Below are 17,990 nucleotides of genomic sequence, written 5' to 3' on the forward strand. Positions count from 1 at the left end.
TGCTACAAATATGTATTGTGTGTGCCTGGGTGCCTGCCATTGTCTAGGGGAGATAAGGCTGGTGAGCTAAGGAGGCAAAGGCCCTGTCCTCGGAGAACTTCCATTCTAGTAGGGGAGACAAATGGCAAGGAAGACATCAACCACACGAATGAAAGAGATAATCATGCACTGTAATCGTGCTACCCCGAAGATAAAGAGGAAGATACGGGAATAACTGGGAAGTGACTTGAGGAAATTTCGATTGGGAGAGAGGGTTCGGGAAGGCCTTTCCCAGGAGCTAACATTCGAGCTGAAAGTGGAAAGTAAGGAGGAGCTACTCATTCAAGGAACTGAAGGCAGACTCTTCCAGGCCGAAGGCAGAGCCAAGGAAAAGGCCCAGAGCTGGGAGCGGGCTTGGTGTTTAGAGGAGCTGAAAAGAGGGCCAGCACCAGCACTGGCTCTGCGGCCCTTAGGGACCTTACTGGGGGTAGTCAGCCCAGGAGAGGGCATGGGAGGCAGAGGAGGTGGGTGAGATGGGCTGGGCAGTCAGGCCTGGCCAGGCCAAATAAGTCCCTGAAAGGAGCCTGGATGTCATCCCAAGTGCCATGGAAGCCATTGAAAGGTTCTACACAGGTTGAGTGGCCCAGTTCCTTATTGGTGTTTGTAAATATCACTCTCCCTGTTGCCCCGAGAACAGACTGGATGAGAAAAGAGACTCATGCTAAGGAGGCAGCTGGGAGGCTAAGTGGCGATGAGTTGTGGCAGGAACACGGTGGTGGCAGAGGAAGTGGGAGGGGGTGGACAAATGGGAGGCATGTTTGATGGACCCCAAAGGCCAGCTGGGGAGCTGGGCTGGGCCCCGTGCCCGGTGCTGCTCCAGATACAAAGGCGGGGGACACCAGGGGACATCTTCAGGAGCCTGGCAATCAAGGGGCTTGCAGGAAGGCACATGAGGAAATCCACAAAATGCACTGTCATTTCAGATGTCAGTTAATTTGGCAACATCTCTGTTCAATGAAATGTGCACATACTTTTTTAATCAGCAATTCACGTATTTATCCTACAAGCAGACTGGCATGTGTGCAAAGTGACATATGTTCAAGATTATCCATTATGTGTTTGTACAAGCCCAAGACTGGAAACGAGCTAAACACTGGTGAAAAGGGAACTGGTTAAAGAAATTTTGATTTATCCATTCAATGGAATACTATGTAGTAAAAAATATAAGGAAAAGAACAAAGATGCTTTGATATTCTAAAATACATATATATGTGTGTGTGTGTGTACTCTATTCATTTAAATAAATATAGAAACAAATTGTTAGGATTATATTGTTGCACAACAAAACCAGAATGTATAATAGTATATATGGTATGTTATCAATTACGTAGAAAAGGTTTTACAGGTGTATTTACGTAGAAAGTTCTCTGAAAGGAAACATATAAAAATGGGTAATGGTGATGGCTTCCAGCACAGGGTAATGTTGTGGTTGGAGTGTATTTTGGGGGCATATTTTTATATTATTTGAAGTTTGTACCATGTGAATAATTAAATTATTTGCAAATAAATAATATTTAAATTGTAATCAGATGCACTGGAATGGGTGCTAGAGAAGACAGGGGCAGAAGACACAGGGAACACAGCGGATGTGTGAGGGGCCAAGGCTGGGCAAGGGGGTGGGTTGGGATTCCAGGAGGAAGAACACTTGGACTGTGTCTGGAAAGATGAAGAGGCATCAACCGCAAGCACGAGGAGGAAGGGCTTTTCTGGCAGGGGTCTGGACATACTAGAGAAAGGGGTCCATGCACAGGCACACGGGTGGTTTAGTATAGCTGCAGCTCATGGGGTTCAACAACAGTGGCAGATGAGGCATGACAGGCTCATGGCAGGTCAGGTCTGGCCTGCCAAGCTGGGAAGAAGTCAGGGCTTTTCCTGAAGGCAAAGGGGAGCCCTTGGAACAGGGAAGGGGGGCGTGATCAGATTTGTAGCTCAGTCAGGTAAGTCCAGCAGCACAGGGCCGGGCAGCCAGGGCAGACTGGAATCTGACAAACACAGTCACTAAGAAAAAAGCAAAGGTCTAGACCACGGAGGAGGAAGTGAGGGGGGAGAAGAGCTGGGTCAAGAGAAGGTGTCAACCAGATTTGAGAACTAATTCCGCGAGTGGAATAAAAAGGGATAAAGGATGACTCCAAGATTCTCAACTTGGGCAAGCAGGAGCACGGAGTTGCCATTATCTGAGAGAAGGAACCCTGGTAAAGGAGCAGGGTTAGGGGTGAAGAGAGGAAGACCTGGCTCAGGGAAAGTGGGTTCAAATCCCTAGCGGTAAGACCTTGAGCCCTACAATTCAAGTCTTAGTTGCCTCGTTTGTAAAATGGGGGTAGTAACATCCACCTTAGAAAATATTTCATCATGAACGGAAACACTTTATCTATAGCAACTACCACATCGCCTGGCATACAGTAGGCAATTAATAAAGAGCAGTCTTGGGCATCGTAGAAATTGTACATTGTCAAGAGATCAACACAACAGAGAAACGCTTAGTTCACTTAGGCAGGAATTCAAAGGGCGTTTGTTTTGTTTTAATTAAATGAGGATGTGCCAGGCATACGGTAGGCACTTAATAAAGAGCAGTCTTGGGCATGGTAGAAATTGTACATTGTCAAAGTATCAACACAACAGAGAAATGCTTAGTTCACTTAGGCAGGAATTCAAAGGGCGTTTGTTTTGTTTTAATTAAATGAGGATGTGCCACAAGGTGGTCTCAAAAGTGTCATTCCTCTCTGGTCCCTAGATCAGTCAATCCCTCACTTTCATGTGCCGTGACCATTTAGGGATCCCCAAATGCAGGGCCACAGATCCATCGCCATGGCCCCAAAGCAACTCAAAGCCCAAGCCCTTGCTGAAAGGACAATACTGGGACTAGTGAAAGACTGGTTTCAACTCCATTCAAACACTAGCCGTGTATAAACTGCCAACGGCCAGCCCAGCTTGATAACTGTTTGGGGTTTTTCACTTGTGGTTTTGTATGTGAGGAACCTCCCACCGTAAAGCAAACCAGGGCAACTACCCCCTTGTCCTCACAGGTACAACATGAAAGAGAAGAGCCTCTTTGGGGATTTCCTAGTGAAAGCGAAGTGTAGATAGAAGGAGCGTGCAGTCCAGTCAAACCTAAACCCAGTGTCTCCACGTTTTTTATAATCACAGACTAACTAGAATTACCTGTAAAAGTAGTAGCTAAAAAAACAGCAGAAGATCTAGCACAAAAACATAAAGGAGGGGGGAGGGGAAGTCTTCCCTACTCATGTTTATTAAATAAGTATACTTATCAAGCATCTTAAGCTTGCCTTTGAAGAAGTGACTCTCATATGATCTTAAAAGGATTTTTCAAACTGAGAACAGAAATGTACAATGTGCACCGGTCACTTAAAGCCAGAACCTCAAATACATTCATGGTTAGAGTACCAGAGAAGGTGAAAAAAATGGGAACATCCTTGCTTCTCGGACTGCACCTATCCTGGAAAATAGCTGCAGGGATGCTCTGTGGCTCTGACCTGCAGGAGGATGTTGCCAAAGCAAGGAGAAGCTACACTGCAACAAGCGCCCTCTGATAGAACCCGTCCTGGTACAGGCGAATCTGTTTTATATAAACTGTCCCATTAGGTTTATACTATAGGGTGGTTATAATCTATCTGATATGCACAAAACCAATGTAGGCACTGAAGTTAGCTACCACACATATATGGGTAGCTATATGAAGTAGAAAAAAATATATATCGGCCAGAGCCAAATGACACTCTATGCAAAGCCAAAAGTCCAGACACTTAAAAAAATTAAAGTTAAAACTGGCAGCCTTGGGCAGCTCCCTGTGGAATCACTGACAGATGTCCCAGCAGAGTCAGTAATAGAATGGCCTGCTACAAAATGGCTTTCCTTGGAGAAACAGTCCTACCCTCTGGCTCCTGGACCTATGAAGTCAGAATTAAAATATCTGTACATTTTCTCCCCTGAATCCATACCTATTTTTTAAAAATAAAACATTCCTTCAAGATTACACAAATCACCCTTGGGTTCTGGGTGTTTCCCCTGTTCCTTCCTGTTCTCCCCTGAGTTTTAACTCTGCTCTATTGTGCCCTGAGTTTTCCTCTCCAATAAAAATGCCAACTTCCAAGGGCGGGCATATATTACCTCTGAACAGTAAGGAGTGAGCAATCTTCCTGGGATTGTCTTAGAAATGGGAGGGCTGCTGGCGGACAAAACAGGCCCTTCTCTTTCCTCGGAGCGGAGCAGAGCGTGGCAGAGACCAGCTTTTATGGCCCTGAGATGATTCAGACTGCCTGGGTGGGGGTGGGAGGCTGGAGGGTGCGGGACTGGGAGCTCACTTTCAACCCCTGGCTTCAGAACTGTTCCTGAAGGGAGTCAAATGGGAGCAGCACAGCCTTCCAGATGTAACTGGCAGCATTCGGCCTCTTCCCACACAAAGCATCCCTGCCTTTGGCACCGCTGCACCCACCCCCTACAAATTTAACACACCTCGCCCCAGATCGGTGCAGGAGACAATTGCAGAGCTGCCGCGCACCAAACTTACCCAAACCAGTTTTTCCTAACCTACAACTACAACTGCCCTGAACACGTCCCAGAAGAGTCGCCATCCAACCACTCCTGCCACCCTGGCCTGCAGCTCAGACGGTATAATACCAGTTGATGGTCTCAGCTCTAGTCTCACACTAAACTAACTCACAAGAGAAAGAAATGCGCACAAGATGCCACGGCTGCCAAGCTGCAGGTTCTCTGCCGCCCCCAGGGAAACTACAGGATCACGCCGGGTGGGGGGGTGGGGGGCTTCCTGCGGGCGTTTCTGGGCACAACACGCACAGCTGAGGACTTGGTTTCCTCTCTCCGCAGGGCGGCTCATTCCCGATCCCCGCATCCGAGCACCCCCCAGTCGGAAACCGGCGCGGCCTCTGTTCATCGCCATCGCTTGAACACCCGCCTCCGCCCGCAGCCTCGCCACCCACGTGGGGGAAGCGCGTCTACGTGGTGCCAGCAGGGAGGAGGGAAGGGCAGGGGTGGGGAAGGCCAGGGACTAGGGACGGAGGGAGCTCCGAGCGGGATCTGGGAATTTCAGGTCCCCGGAGCAAGGTGGATGTCCCGTAAGCTTCTGGGAGCGGGTGGCGGCGAGAGGAGAGAGGCGGCAGGGAAGGAAAGGAGAGAGAGCTGGAGAGGGGGTGGGGGGGGAGAGGTCGCTCACCCAGGGTCTTGACAGCGATCTGCCGGGTGAGGGGCGGCGGCAGGTTGATGCACACCAAGTCCACATCTTGATGCAGCAGCACCTCGTCGATGCGGCTGGTGTAGAAGGGGACGCTCATCTCCTTGGCCAGCTCCTCCGCCTCCTCCGGCGTGCGGCCCCACAGCGCCTTCACCGAGAAGCCCTCGTCTTTGAGCAGCGGGATGATGACACGGGCCGTGAGGCTGGTGCCGAACACGCCCACCCCGGGAAGCATGGCTGCTCGGGTCCGCCGGGTCCCGCTTCTGCTCCGATCTCCAGTAGAACCTGCGCACTCTCCTCACCCACCCACCACCCACCCACCCACCACCAGTCCTGTAAGGCTCTTCCCGCCGACTTCGCCGCGGCGTGCCAGCCGCCGCGCACAGGGCAAGGCGCCCGGGGTGACAAGGGCACACCGAGCTGAGGCGGAGCAGGCTCGGGGCGCCTCAGTACGGCGACCGCTGCAGTGTCCGCCACGCGGGGCTCCCGGCCTTCCTGGAGGCGGCTGCAGCGACACCCCCAGGGCGCCCGAGGCCCCGAAGCCCCGCGGAGCCCCTGCTCAGGCGGCGCCCTCGCCGCAGCGCCGACCGGCTCCGCGCGCCCCGCCAAGGCCGCTCCATGGCCGGCTCATTCCCGCGTCGGCGCCTTGGCAGCCCGGGACCGGCTCTCCTCTGCGTCGTTTCCCGCAGCCGCCGAGTCCCCCACACCAGCTCGTACACCCTGCCAGAGCCCAGAGCGGCTCAGCTGCGGGGCGCCCCTTTATCCGGCGAATGAAATAATCCGGCGGCCACCGGGAGGCCGGCTAAGGATGCGACTCGGAAGGCGCGGGGTGCGGAGCCCCAGCCAGCCGCGCGGTGACCACGACCCGGCGCCAGCCTGCTCATTCTGCCATGTTCGCCCGCAGCGCCGCTCGGGCAGCCTCGGCCCCAGGCCGGGTCGGGCTCCGGGCTCCGGGCTCCCGCGGGGACGAGGGCGGAGTTGGCGAGTTGGGCTGTCAGCGGCCGGGTGTTCCTGCACCGCCCTCCCCGCAGTGCCGCGCGCCATTGGCCGTCGCGCGCCACCCACCCCCACCCCCTGCGCCCCCCCCGCGCCGGCTGGGGGTGCGCGCTGCGCTGGGGCCCGGGAGCTCGGCCCGACTCCTCCCCCCTCTCCGCCTCGCTTGCCTCCTGCTCTCGGCTCTTCTCTTTCTTTTTCCTGCAAGACCTCCTTCTCCCGCTTGCTCCTCTCCAAACCCCGCCCCAAGCAAGCACAGAAACATGTAAGGCAGGGCGCGCCCGAACAGCTGAGTCGTTGGCTGCCTTGGAAGAGGTCAGGCGGCCCTACGGTTCGGGGAGGTTAGGGGACCCGGCGAGGTGGGAGCCGCGTGCAATTGCAACCTCCGCTCCGCCAGCGTTTCCTTCGGGCCGGGCACCAAGCTTGGGAAGCTTTCCAGGCATGCTCCCTTTTAATTCATTCACCAACCCTAAGAAAGCCCATTTTACCCGGTTGATGCAACTGAGTCCCGGGGAGGTTAAGGTCTTGCGCAAGGTCACACAACAGGTAGACAACAGGCCTGGGTTTGGAATCCGGCTTCTAGAGTTTGGGCGCTGAACCCGACCTCAGCCGCCTGCATCTAAGCGACACTGCCCCCTCGCGCGCGCCACCCCGCCAGGTAGCACACGCGTGGTCCAGCCGCCTTCCTCCCAGGCGGTCAGGTCTTGGCGGACTCGGCTTTCCCCCGGCCCGGGGCTGACATCCGTGTAGACGCGGTGCAGCGCGGCGGCCGCAGCGGGGATGGAGTCTCGGAAAAGAGGCTACGGCACGTGCGACTCCCGTCTCGACTCGCCCGGCGGATGCACTGCGCTGGCCAGAGGCCATGCCCGCCCCCTCCCTACTCCTCCGGCTCCGGTTCCTTTCGCCATCGCTTCCCGCTTCCTGTGCCCAGCCCCGCTTGTCCCCCACCCCCAGGTCCCTTTCCGAGCCCTCGCAGTGCGCAGGTCGAGGCTCGCCTGGCGTTCCCGGGAGCCGTCGCGACCCCTACGCGGGTTTGGTTTCCCTCCATCTGGTCTGAGCTCGTCTGCATCTAGCACACTGCCTGGCTGGCAGGGAGCAGGCGCTCAATAAACATTTACTAAATACCTGAATGACTATTCTTTGAATGGCCGCTTTTTGTCCACTTGGATCTAGGAGCGGTGACCCAAAGCTGAAAGGCACGGACCGTGTCCTCCAGCGCCAGATCTCTGGAGAGGGCAGGGGGTCCTGAAATGTTCCTCTCTCGTCTTCAAGCTCAGCCCAGAGTGGCACGTGCTCTGCCTCAACACGTGGGTGGAAAACCCGATGAGTTTAAAACAACTTGTAACAACTGGCAGCGAGGCAGGGCGCGGGCCGTGAGCAGGACACCAAAAGAGCTTGTGTGTGGCGATGTGGGAGGAGGCTGATCTTGGGGCATGAGGAGAAAGGTTCCAAGGACACTGGGTGCTGCGTCTCGGGGTGGGGGTGTTGGGGTGTTGGCTGACAGTTCTTAGGATGGCTAAGAGAGGAAAGGCCATGTTACCATTAACACTGAGCAGAGGTTTTGTAAGAGCCGAGGCAGGAGTGCCAACAGGGGAAAGGGTGCCTGCAGTGGTGGTAGACAGGAGACAGATTCACAGTGCACAAGAGGCCAGGTCACGGGTCAGCCATGCCGCTGCTGGGCAGAGACCTGGTGCCACAGCTTGCAGGGCTGGGGCAGGGGTTTGCCTCTTGACTCTGAAGAAAATTACTTCACCTCTCCATGCCACAATTTCATCTGTAAAATGGGGGTGGGAGTGTGGTGGGTGGGGTAGTATTAGCATCTATACATAGATTTTATAAGGGTTACATGAGTAAATATAAACTAGTATCTGGTACACAGTAAGCCCTATATAAGTGTTAAATAAATAAATATGGAGGGTGGATCTGTAATCCACATCATTTCTTGATAGGAGAGACAATTGTACAATTCTAGAGATATCTAGCCAGCAAGAGGGAATTTTGTCTGCATTATTTTAAAGGGAAATCTACCCCTAGCTTCTGTGTGAATAAAAATAGGACCTTTTATGGGCGGGCCGCGGTGGCTCAGCGGGCAAAGTGCTTGCCTGCCATGCCGGAGGACCTCGGTTCGATTCCCGGCCCCAGCCCATGTAAAAAACAAACAAACAAACAAAATACAATAAAACAAGAAAATGTTTAAAGATGTTTCCCTTCCTTCCATCCTTCCTTCCTTCTCTCTCTGTCTTTCCTTCCCTTCCTCCCTCTTTCTTAAAAAAAAAAAAAAAAAAAAAAAAAAAATAGGACCTTTTAGTTGTAACGTCAAAAGAAAATTATCACACTTGATTCTCATTAAAAATGTGGGAAATAAATATTACTATCCCCATTTCAAAGAAAACAAAACTGAATTCCAGCAGCAACTCAGACTTACAGGTCTAAAGCAGACAATTTCCCACCCTCCCTCCAAACTGCCCCTCCCCGTGCTGTCCCCATCTCAACAAATGGCACTGCCGTCCCACCAGTTGGCCCAAAACCTTGGAGTCATCTGGGATGCCTCTCTTGCTCCAACAATCTATAACCAATTGTATTAGGGTCCTCTAGAGAAACAGAAATAGCAGGAGATATCTGTAAATATAAGGTTTGTAAAGGTGTCTCATGCGACTATGGGAATGGAAGAGTCCAAAATCTGCAAGACAAGCTGTGAAGCTGGCGGCTCTGATGAAGGGTCTGGAGCAACTCCACAGTAGAGGCTTGCTGGCTAAAGAAGCGGTAAAAAGTCTCTCCTCTTCCTTAACAGTCTTCAACTGATTGGATTATCTCATTGTGGGAGACATGCCTTCATTCATCACAGTTGTAATCAGCCACAGGTGCATTCAACTGACTGATGATTTAATACACCAGCCTTCCAGTTGATCAACCAGCCATGAAATACCCTTGCAGCAAAGGTCAGGCCAGTGGTTACCTGACCAGACAACTGGACATCATCACTTGGCCAAGTTGACCCCAAAACCCAACCATCACACCAATCCATCCAGCAAATCTTTCCAAATGCATCCAGAGCCTGACCACTTCTCCCCACCACGGTGGCTACCTCCCTGTCCACATCACTAATCACTACCTGGAGCACAGAATTAGGCCCCTCATCAGTTTCCCTGCTTCCACTCTTCCAGGAGGTAATTCGTATTCTCCATTTGGCAGTGATCCTTTAAGAAAGAAGTCAGTGCATGCCACCCCTGGCTCAGCAACCACCAGTGAATTCCCACCACACTTCGAATAAACTCCAAAGTTCTCAGATGACCTGAAAGGTAACACAGCATGAGCAGTGCCATGGGAGAGACTCACAAGGATGATCTGAGAGCAGGGGAGGGCCTCTGAGAACAGAACGCGAAGCCTATGAAGACCTTCAGAGAGAGAGAAGTGGGCTGGGTCAAAGTTGTGAAAGGAAATTACTGGAGTTAGCTGGATGAAAGTGGGTAGCATATTCCAGAGAGAGTGAGGCTAAAAACAAGTTAACTCAAGGTGAAGGGGTCTGTGTGGAGGAAGTCAGGAAGGGATGGTGATTCACTGTTGGATTTAAAACAGAAAAGGATGTAATCAGATTGCATTTTAGGTTCCAGCATGGAAGGTGGACTGTAATGGGGATACTGGGTACAGCAGTAACTTGACAGTGAAGGGAGGAAGATTGAGTCAAGGCAGCAGTCATGGGAATGGAAATGAACAAGAGCAAAAAGAGTACTTCATGAGATAAAAAGGAGGTGAAATCTCCTGGACCTGTTTGCTCACTGGGCGTGGGAGGTGAGAGAGGAGGAGTAGAGAGGACTTATCTCCCAGTGTGGGGATAGTGGAGAAGCAGAGGTTACATTTGTGTCCTCCACACACACACTCTGTGGGTTTTGTTTCAGCAGTACTGAGCATGGAAGAAGTCTCTAACCAAGTATTGATTGCAAGCTGCTGATGATACAGGCTTTTGAATTGAGCTCATACCGCTTATGCACAGCATCTGTTGATTATTCTTTGCCTTCTTTGTTCAAAACCCTCTTCAACTCTGGATCCTGAATCCCAGCACAACATTGCATTTTAACATTTCAAAGAAGTTCTGAAAATAAGTCTAAAATTTCTTTCCCCTAAACTCATGATTTAGCTGCCAACCTCTCTACTATTTGCATTTGGATGGAGATTTTAGGCCCATTTCAATACTGTTTAAAGTAAATTTTCAAGTGACTCCAAACAGAACATTCTAAATGTATAATAACTCTAAGTATTCTTTTTGAGAAATAAAAAAAGGGATTCATTTTTAAATCCTATTCCTCAGATGATGATAAAATGGAATTTCTTCTCATATTGGTTACTTTAATAATTTATAATAATTTTTTCACTGTAAAAGCCATTTGTTGACTAAAAGGCACATGAAAAGATGCTCAACTTAACTGGCTATTAGGGAAATGCAAATCAAAACCACAATCAGATATCATCTCATACCCACTAGAATGGCCATTATCAAAAAAACAGAAAATGGCAAGTGTTGGAGCAGATGTAGAGAAAGAGGCACACTTATTCACTGTTGGTGGGAATGTAAAATGGTACAGTCACTCTGGAAGGTACCTTGGCTGTTCCTCAGGAAGCTAAGTATAGAATCGCCATGTGATCTAGCTATCCTGTCACTAGGCATATATTCTGAGGACCTGAGAGCAAGGACACCAGAGGACATTATTTATATTTGCCAAGAGATGGAAACAGCCAAAATGTCCATAAATGGACAGACGAGTGGCTAAACAAGCTATAGTATATACATACAATGCAATATTATGCTGCTGTAAAACAAATTAAAGTCATGAAGCATGTAACAGTGCAGATGAACCTTGAGGATTTTATGCTGAATGAAATTAGCCAGAAACAAAAGGACAAATGCTGTATGGTCTCATTATGTGAACTAACATCAATGAGTGAACTTTAAGAAGTTAAGTTAAGAACACAGGTTTTCGGGAGATAGAAGTAGGGTAGAGGTTGAGCATTTGGTGCTGAAGGAATACAGAACGTTCAACAGGACCGATTGTAAAACTTCAGAAATGGATAGCACAATACTACCTGATCATAGCACAATAATATAAGTACACTGAATGAAGCTGAATGTGAGTATAATTGAGGGAGAAGGGCTGGGGACATGTATGAAACCAGAAGGAAAGATAGAAGATAAAGACTGAGACAGTATAATTTAGGAATGCCTGAAGTAGATGGTGATTAAATCTGCAAATAAAAAAACGTTTTGCAAGAGGGAGAACAAATGAATGTCAACATGCGAGGGTGCTGAAAATAGATGATACAGAGAAAAAAATACAATCAATGCAAACCAGGGTCTATAGTCAACAGGAACGTTGCAATATGCTTCCCCTGAATGTAACAAAGGTATTCGGCCAAAACTAAATGTCAACAGGCAGGGGACATGGGGGAAGGGGTATGAATCTTTTGTGGAAGAAAAGGAAATGTCTTCAGCCTGATTATGGTGGCAAAGGCATGTCTATACACTTAGGTTGGATTGTGATATGTGAATATGATATGTGAATAAAACTGTTTAAAAATGAACAGAGAGAAACAATGAGAGAGACAATGTGGAGAAACAGATGTACCTATTCACCATCAGTAGGGAAGCTGAGAGGTGCAGCCCCTCTGGAGGGCAGTGTCGTGGTTCCACAGGAGGCTAGGGGTGGGGTTGCCATATGATCCTAAAACCCCATTGCTCAGATAGCTGGAGGAACCAAGTGTGGGGACAGGAATGGACATTTGCACACTGGTATTTCTGGCAGCAATGTTCCCGATCCACAAAGGACGTTGGTGGCCTAAGGGTACAACAATGACTGAGGAATGGAAGGGGGAACTATGGTGTGTACATACAATGAGCTACTGGATGACCACAAGAAGGAATGAAGTCGTGAGACTTGCAACTAGGTGTATGAACGCTTAAGGACTGGATGTTGAATGAAATGTCAGGAACAAAAAGACAAATATATTACAATGCCTCAATCATATGGACAAACTATATTATAAAAACTTGGTGAACTGAAGTCGAGAGCATAGGTTATCAGACTGGTGCCTGTTGTAAAGGGTCCCAAATTGTAGGCTCTTGCAGCAGTCACATATATTCAGGAGTTGTAACTGTTATTTCTAAATTCTGAGATACTGAGCTGTTTGTTCATAACCTGGCCATTCCCAGAAACTTCTGGTATTTATGTAACACCTGAGACTCTGAGTTAGAGCACTGAAGCTATGAAAGTCAACAGTACCCCATTGGAAAAATGATCAGACTTCAAGTAGTGATATGAAGGAAGCTGATCTAGGTAGGATTGAGGTAAATAAGAATACAGCGTTAAGGATGATAAGGTCCATATTTAAAAACTTCAACTTCTGTGTGAGGCCAAAGGGAGAGATGTTTACTTTGTGCAAAATTTATATTTTGGGTAGTGCATTTCCTAATTTAATTTGTATCATCAATTTAGTTAAGCACCATAAATAGATGGAATCTTGAATAGGGTGTGAGATCTTGCTGGTTTATCCAGGTTAGTGTGATGCCCCGATATATCCCAGAGTAACCTGGGCAGTGAATAAAGTATTTGCAAGGTCCCCTTGGGGGACTAGGGAGAAAGGAGGAAATATTCAACTTCCGCCTTGGGAGAAATTTTAATATTCTTGCAGGTAGTGGGGACAACCAAGTCAATAGGCTAAGCCCTCAATCTTAGAGTTTGCCCCTGTGAAACTTATTCCCGCAAAGAATAGGCTAAGCCTACTTAAATTTAGGCCTAAGAATCACCTCCAGAGAACCTCGTTTTGTTGCTCAGATGTGGCCTCTCTCTCTCTAAGCCAACTCTCCAGGTGAATTCACTGCCCTATTCCCTACGTGGGACATGACTCCCAGGGGTATAAATCTCCTTAGCAGCGTGGATCAGAACTTCCGGGGTGAGCCAGGACCCAGTAGCAAAGGATTGAGAAAGCCTTCTTGACCAAAAGGGGGAAGAGAGAAATGAGACAAAATAAAGTTTCAGTGGCTAAGAGATTTTAAACAGAGTGGAGAGGTTATCCTGGAACAATTCTTATGCATTATATAGATATCCCTTTTTAGTTTATGTTGTATTGAAGTGGCTGGAGAGAAGTGCCTGAAACTGTAGAGCTGTGTTCCAGTAGCCTTGATTATTGAAAATGATTGTATTAAGATACAACTTTTACAAGTGTGACTGTGTGATTGTGAGAAACTTGCGTTTGATGCTCCTTATATCCAGGGTATGAACAGATGAGTAAAAAATATGGATGAAGAATAAATAAATAATGGGGGAGATAAGGGGTAAGACAAATTGGGTAGATGGAAATACTAGTGGTCAATGAGAGGGAGGGGTAAGGGATGTATGAGTTTCTTTCTTTTTTCTTTCTCTTTTTTTTTCTGGAGTGATGCAAATGTTCCAAAAAATGATCACAGTGATGAATACACAACTATGTGATGATATTGTGAGCCACTGATTACATACCGTGTATGGAATGCATGTGTGTGAAGATTTGTCAATAAAAATATTCTTTTAAAAAAGCCATTTGTACATCTTACAGAAATTTCAGAAAATAAAACAGAATCACCTTTAATCTTACCATCTTTACATATCCACTATAAGCAATTTAGTTTATTTGCTTCCACAATTTTGGAAAAATTGATATTTAAGGAAAAATTGATATTTAAGGAAAAATAAAAGCTTTGCTGTTTTGTTAATTAGTTTTGTTTTTCGGTCTTTTGTAAATGGTTGGTGAAAAGTTGCAATCAACACCCCTTTGGTACCGAAACAAAGTAGAAATTGTCTTTGGTTATTTTTAGCTGAGTATCAAAAATATCATAAGCATCCTTTATCCCATTTGTGAAATGAAATACGTTTGCCCTTTAAACAATTACAGCTTTGCCAAGTTGAAAAACTTGGATAGTTATGACTGCTGAAGATCGTAGAGCAATACGCATAACATTGAAACATGTTTCTGGGTTCTTTCAACTCTTTGCTTCTTGCTTAATAATAGAAGTCACTTATTGAGTGCTTGCTGTATACCAGACATATTGCTATGCACTTTGTATGCATTTGCTCTCTATTGCTCTTCAAGGAAGGTACTTTTATCCCCATTACTATAAATAAATAAACTGGTGCATAGAAAAGTTGAGTAATTTGTCTGAGGGTGCCCAGGCAAGGATTTTACCTAAACCACGTGCCTCCAAAAGGAATATGTAACCACTAGGCATGCTGCCGTTTATGTTGGATACCACAGCCCCTAGTTTTCACTGACATCAGGGCGCTTGGTTCCTTGAGAGAAGAAAAGCCCACTTACATTTCTCTCTAAGTTCTTCTCTCTTTCCCCTAACGATGGTGAACAAATCCCCTGTGCAATGGTGAACAGATCCCCTGAGGAAAAAGGATGTGCGGCAGGAAGAAAAACCCCAGTGTCACCGACACTGTAACATCCTAAACAGCAAAGTGTCAAAAACAATAAATTTTCCTGCCATCATCTGGATGTTTGTTCACCACAAACTCCACCACACACAAGTTTCCAAACAAGAATATTTGGGAAGTTTTCACATCTTCAGATATTTCCTGTCATGTAAAGCAAACATCCAGGGCATTTAAATATTCAATTACAAAAAAAAAGATACAACCCTGTTGTAACCCATCACATAGACGGTACATAACTAAAAAAAGATAGGACTAGCTAAAACCAATATGAGCTATCGATCATCCTAATGGCTGGTTTGCATGAATGTTCGTAACAGGCAATTTAAGGCACAGGGAAATTAATTTTACCAAAAATAGTTAAATAGTTCCTCTAAAATCTTTAGTTATTGAATAACAGCAACACTCAACTGATAAATAATACAGTCCCAGCAAATATTTTCAATTATTTGACCAAAATGCACAGAGAAGGGGGTGCAAAGGTAGTTCAGTGGTAGAATTTTTGCCTGCCATGCGGGAGACCCAGGTTGGATTCCCAGCCCATGCACTTCCCAAAAACAAACAAACGAGCAAACAAAAAAGCAAAACAAAACAAAACAAAAATTTAACAAATGGTGCTGAATAAGGGGATGCTCGCATGGAAAAAGAATGAAATCTGACCCCCGCCATGCAGCATACAAAGAAAAAAAATTCTTAAAAAAAAAAATGCACGGAGAGCTTTCCTCATTAAAAATAAATACATATTCTAAACTTGTTTTTAAAAACCAGTTCTTTATTTTTTGCCGCATCTACTGTGAGAATGAAATCCATTCATTCTTAGCAACCAGACTGTCGACATTCCAGAAAATGTCAACATCACGCTGAAGAGATGCGCAGTTATTGTGAAGGGCCCCAGAGGAACCCTGCGAAGGGAATTCAATCTTATCAGTGTAGAGCTCAGTCTACTTGGGAAGGGAAAGAAGAGGCTTGGGGCTGACAGATGGTGGAGAAATAGAAAGCAGCATTCGCACCGTCCGCGGTCATGTACAGAGAGAATCAAGGGCGTTACACTGAGCTTCTCCTATAGGTCTGTGTGTGCGCACTTCCCTGTCATCGTCGCTATTGAGGAGAGTGGGTCTCTGGTTGAAATCCGAAATTTCTTGGTTGAAAAAATACATCCCCAGTGTACAGATGAGTCCAGGTGTTGCCTGTTCACTATCTCAAGCCCAGAAAGATGAGTTAGTTCTTGAAGGAAATGACATTGAACTTGTATCGAATTCAGCTCCTTTGATTCAGCTAGTCACAGCAGTTAAAAACAAGGATATAAGAAAAATTTTAGATGGCATCTATGTCCCTGAAAAAGGAACAGTCCAGCAGGCGGATGAATAAGATCTAAGAAGTTATGTAGCAATGGAAACAACGAGATAGCAGACCTATTTGATTTTAAAGATAAACTTCATCTGTTAATCTGAAAAAAAAAAAACCCAGCTCTTATTAATTCCTCTACTTTCCTATATTGAAGATCACCTAAATAACCACTATGAAATATGGAGATGGGAACATTCACTGCAAATACCATAGCTTTATTATGGGAAAAACTTACACAAATTTATAATTTAATCATTAAGCCACAAATACGTAAATTACAAAGATGGTAAATCAAAATATTTTTGGTAATTATAGAGCTGAGATACCATTTTTATTCTCTAAAATTAACAAAGCGTAAATTAAATTTATAGCACTGAAAATTAAAGAAAATTAAAAATTCAGATCCCAGGTCCATATTTCAAGGACTCAGTAGCGATATATGGCTAGTGGCTACCATATTGGACAGCACAGATAGAGAACATTTCCATTCTAAAAATTTAAAGACTTTTAAAACAATAATACTCAGGTTGCTGGTATTATTTGTTTGTGCTTGGTACAAACACTCGGGAATTAATTTAGTAATTTGTTCTCAAGAGCCTTACACATAGTCATATCTATGACCACGAAAGGAAATCATTTTAAACTCGGGAAATGAAGCTTTGGACATAAAGTTGATGATTTATCTAGTTTTTACAACATGAAAAGTTAGAATTTCTTTCATAGACAACAATAGGGAAATGGTTGGTAAATTATGATGTTATGGTCCTCATCGTTCTAACTCAAGAGCTCTTGGAGAGCACAACTTTTCTGTGTTAGTTCCACTACTTGGATCTCTACGTATCATTCAACCCAGTTGGCCATGTCCAACACAGCACACTCCCCTGGTTTTCTTCTCCAATCTATCCTTCTCAGTCTTCTTTGCTGCCTTCTCCTTCTACATTCAACTTCTAAGAACATTCTCTCCTCAGCCCCCTACTCCTCTCTCCCTTCAGCATCAACCTAGATTCACTTATCCTTATCATAAATGCCATCTGTGAACTGACATTCAAAATTAAAACTCCGATCCCAATTGCTCCCTTCAGTTCCAACTTGAATAACCCAATTCCTTCCTCCTGGCCCTACTTGTTTGATCCACACCTGTACAAAATGAAACCCTTCATTACCCCCACTCCACAGTGATGCCTCTCAGTCCTTCCCATCTCAGTAAATTTCACCATCTTCTCAGTTGTTCAAGCCATGTATGGAGAAGTCAACCTTGATGCTCTCCCTATTTCTCATCACTGACACCCAACTCTTATCATTTCTGTCTGCAAAAGTAGCTAAAATGCTTCCACCTCTTTCCATCTCTATGACTTTTACTCTGAGCCAAACCACCATCTTTCCTTACTTGACTTCTTTCAGTGGCCTCCTCACAGGTCCGATCCTCACACTCTTGCCGCACCCCCTTCATCTATAAGTAATCACAGAGAGGTTTTAACCTTTTTTGGGGGGGTGGGGTGCATGGTCTGGGAATCGAACCTACGTCTCCCACTTGAAAGGTGAGCATTCTACCAGAGAGGTGCATCTGAACTACCCGTGCACCCCATAGAGAGGTTTTAAAAGCATGGGTTATATTACTGACTTGTTTAAGCCTTCAGCATGGCTTAGCAGACCCTATGCTCTGCTCCTCACCCCTCATTTGTCTGGTACCACTCACTCTTCCTGAGACTCCTGCCTTGTCAACCACACTGCCCTCTTGATCCCTCAGGCTTGCCTGGTTCTTTCCCACCTCAAGACATTTGCACATCCTGTTCCCCTGGCCAGGAATACGCTTCCCCTTTGTTCACCTGGCTGGCTCAATCTCATTCTTTGGAGCTCAACACACATGTCGCATCCTCCCCCCACATTGAAGGTAGCTTCCCTTACCAACCCTCCATGGTTGCTCTCTAACAATGCCCTGTTTACTTTCA

General features: G+C 46.6%; 1 protein-coding gene across 2 annotated transcripts in view; it reads right to left on the reverse strand.

Annotated features, from left to right (window-relative positions):
• The window catches only part of GFOD1 (Gfo/Idh/MocA-like oxidoreductase domain containing 1), a 135,574-nt gene extending 128,113 nt beyond the window's left edge, over positions 1-7,461 (reverse strand). The window contains exon 1 of one of the 2 annotated variants that reach the window (XM_077143666.1): positions 7,364-7,461. Coding sequence is in view for 1 of the 2 variants with exons in the window: in XM_077143664.1 (XP_076999779.1) it covers positions 5,228-5,480 (253 nt within the window). In the remaining variant the exon portion in view is untranslated. Of the gene's footprint in view, positions 1-5,227; positions 5,794-7,363 lie in introns of those variants that run through there. The other variant, XM_077143664.1, reaches the window with a different exon arrangement.
• Between the last annotated feature and the right edge of the window lie 10,529 nt (positions 7,462-17,990).

Source organism: Tamandua tetradactyla, chromosome 25, assembly GCF_023851605.1.
Source record: "Tamandua tetradactyla isolate mTamTet1 chromosome 25, mTamTet1.pri, whole genome shotgun sequence".
NCBI classification, from domain to species: domain Eukaryota; kingdom Metazoa; phylum Chordata; class Mammalia; order Pilosa; family Myrmecophagidae; genus Tamandua; species Tamandua tetradactyla.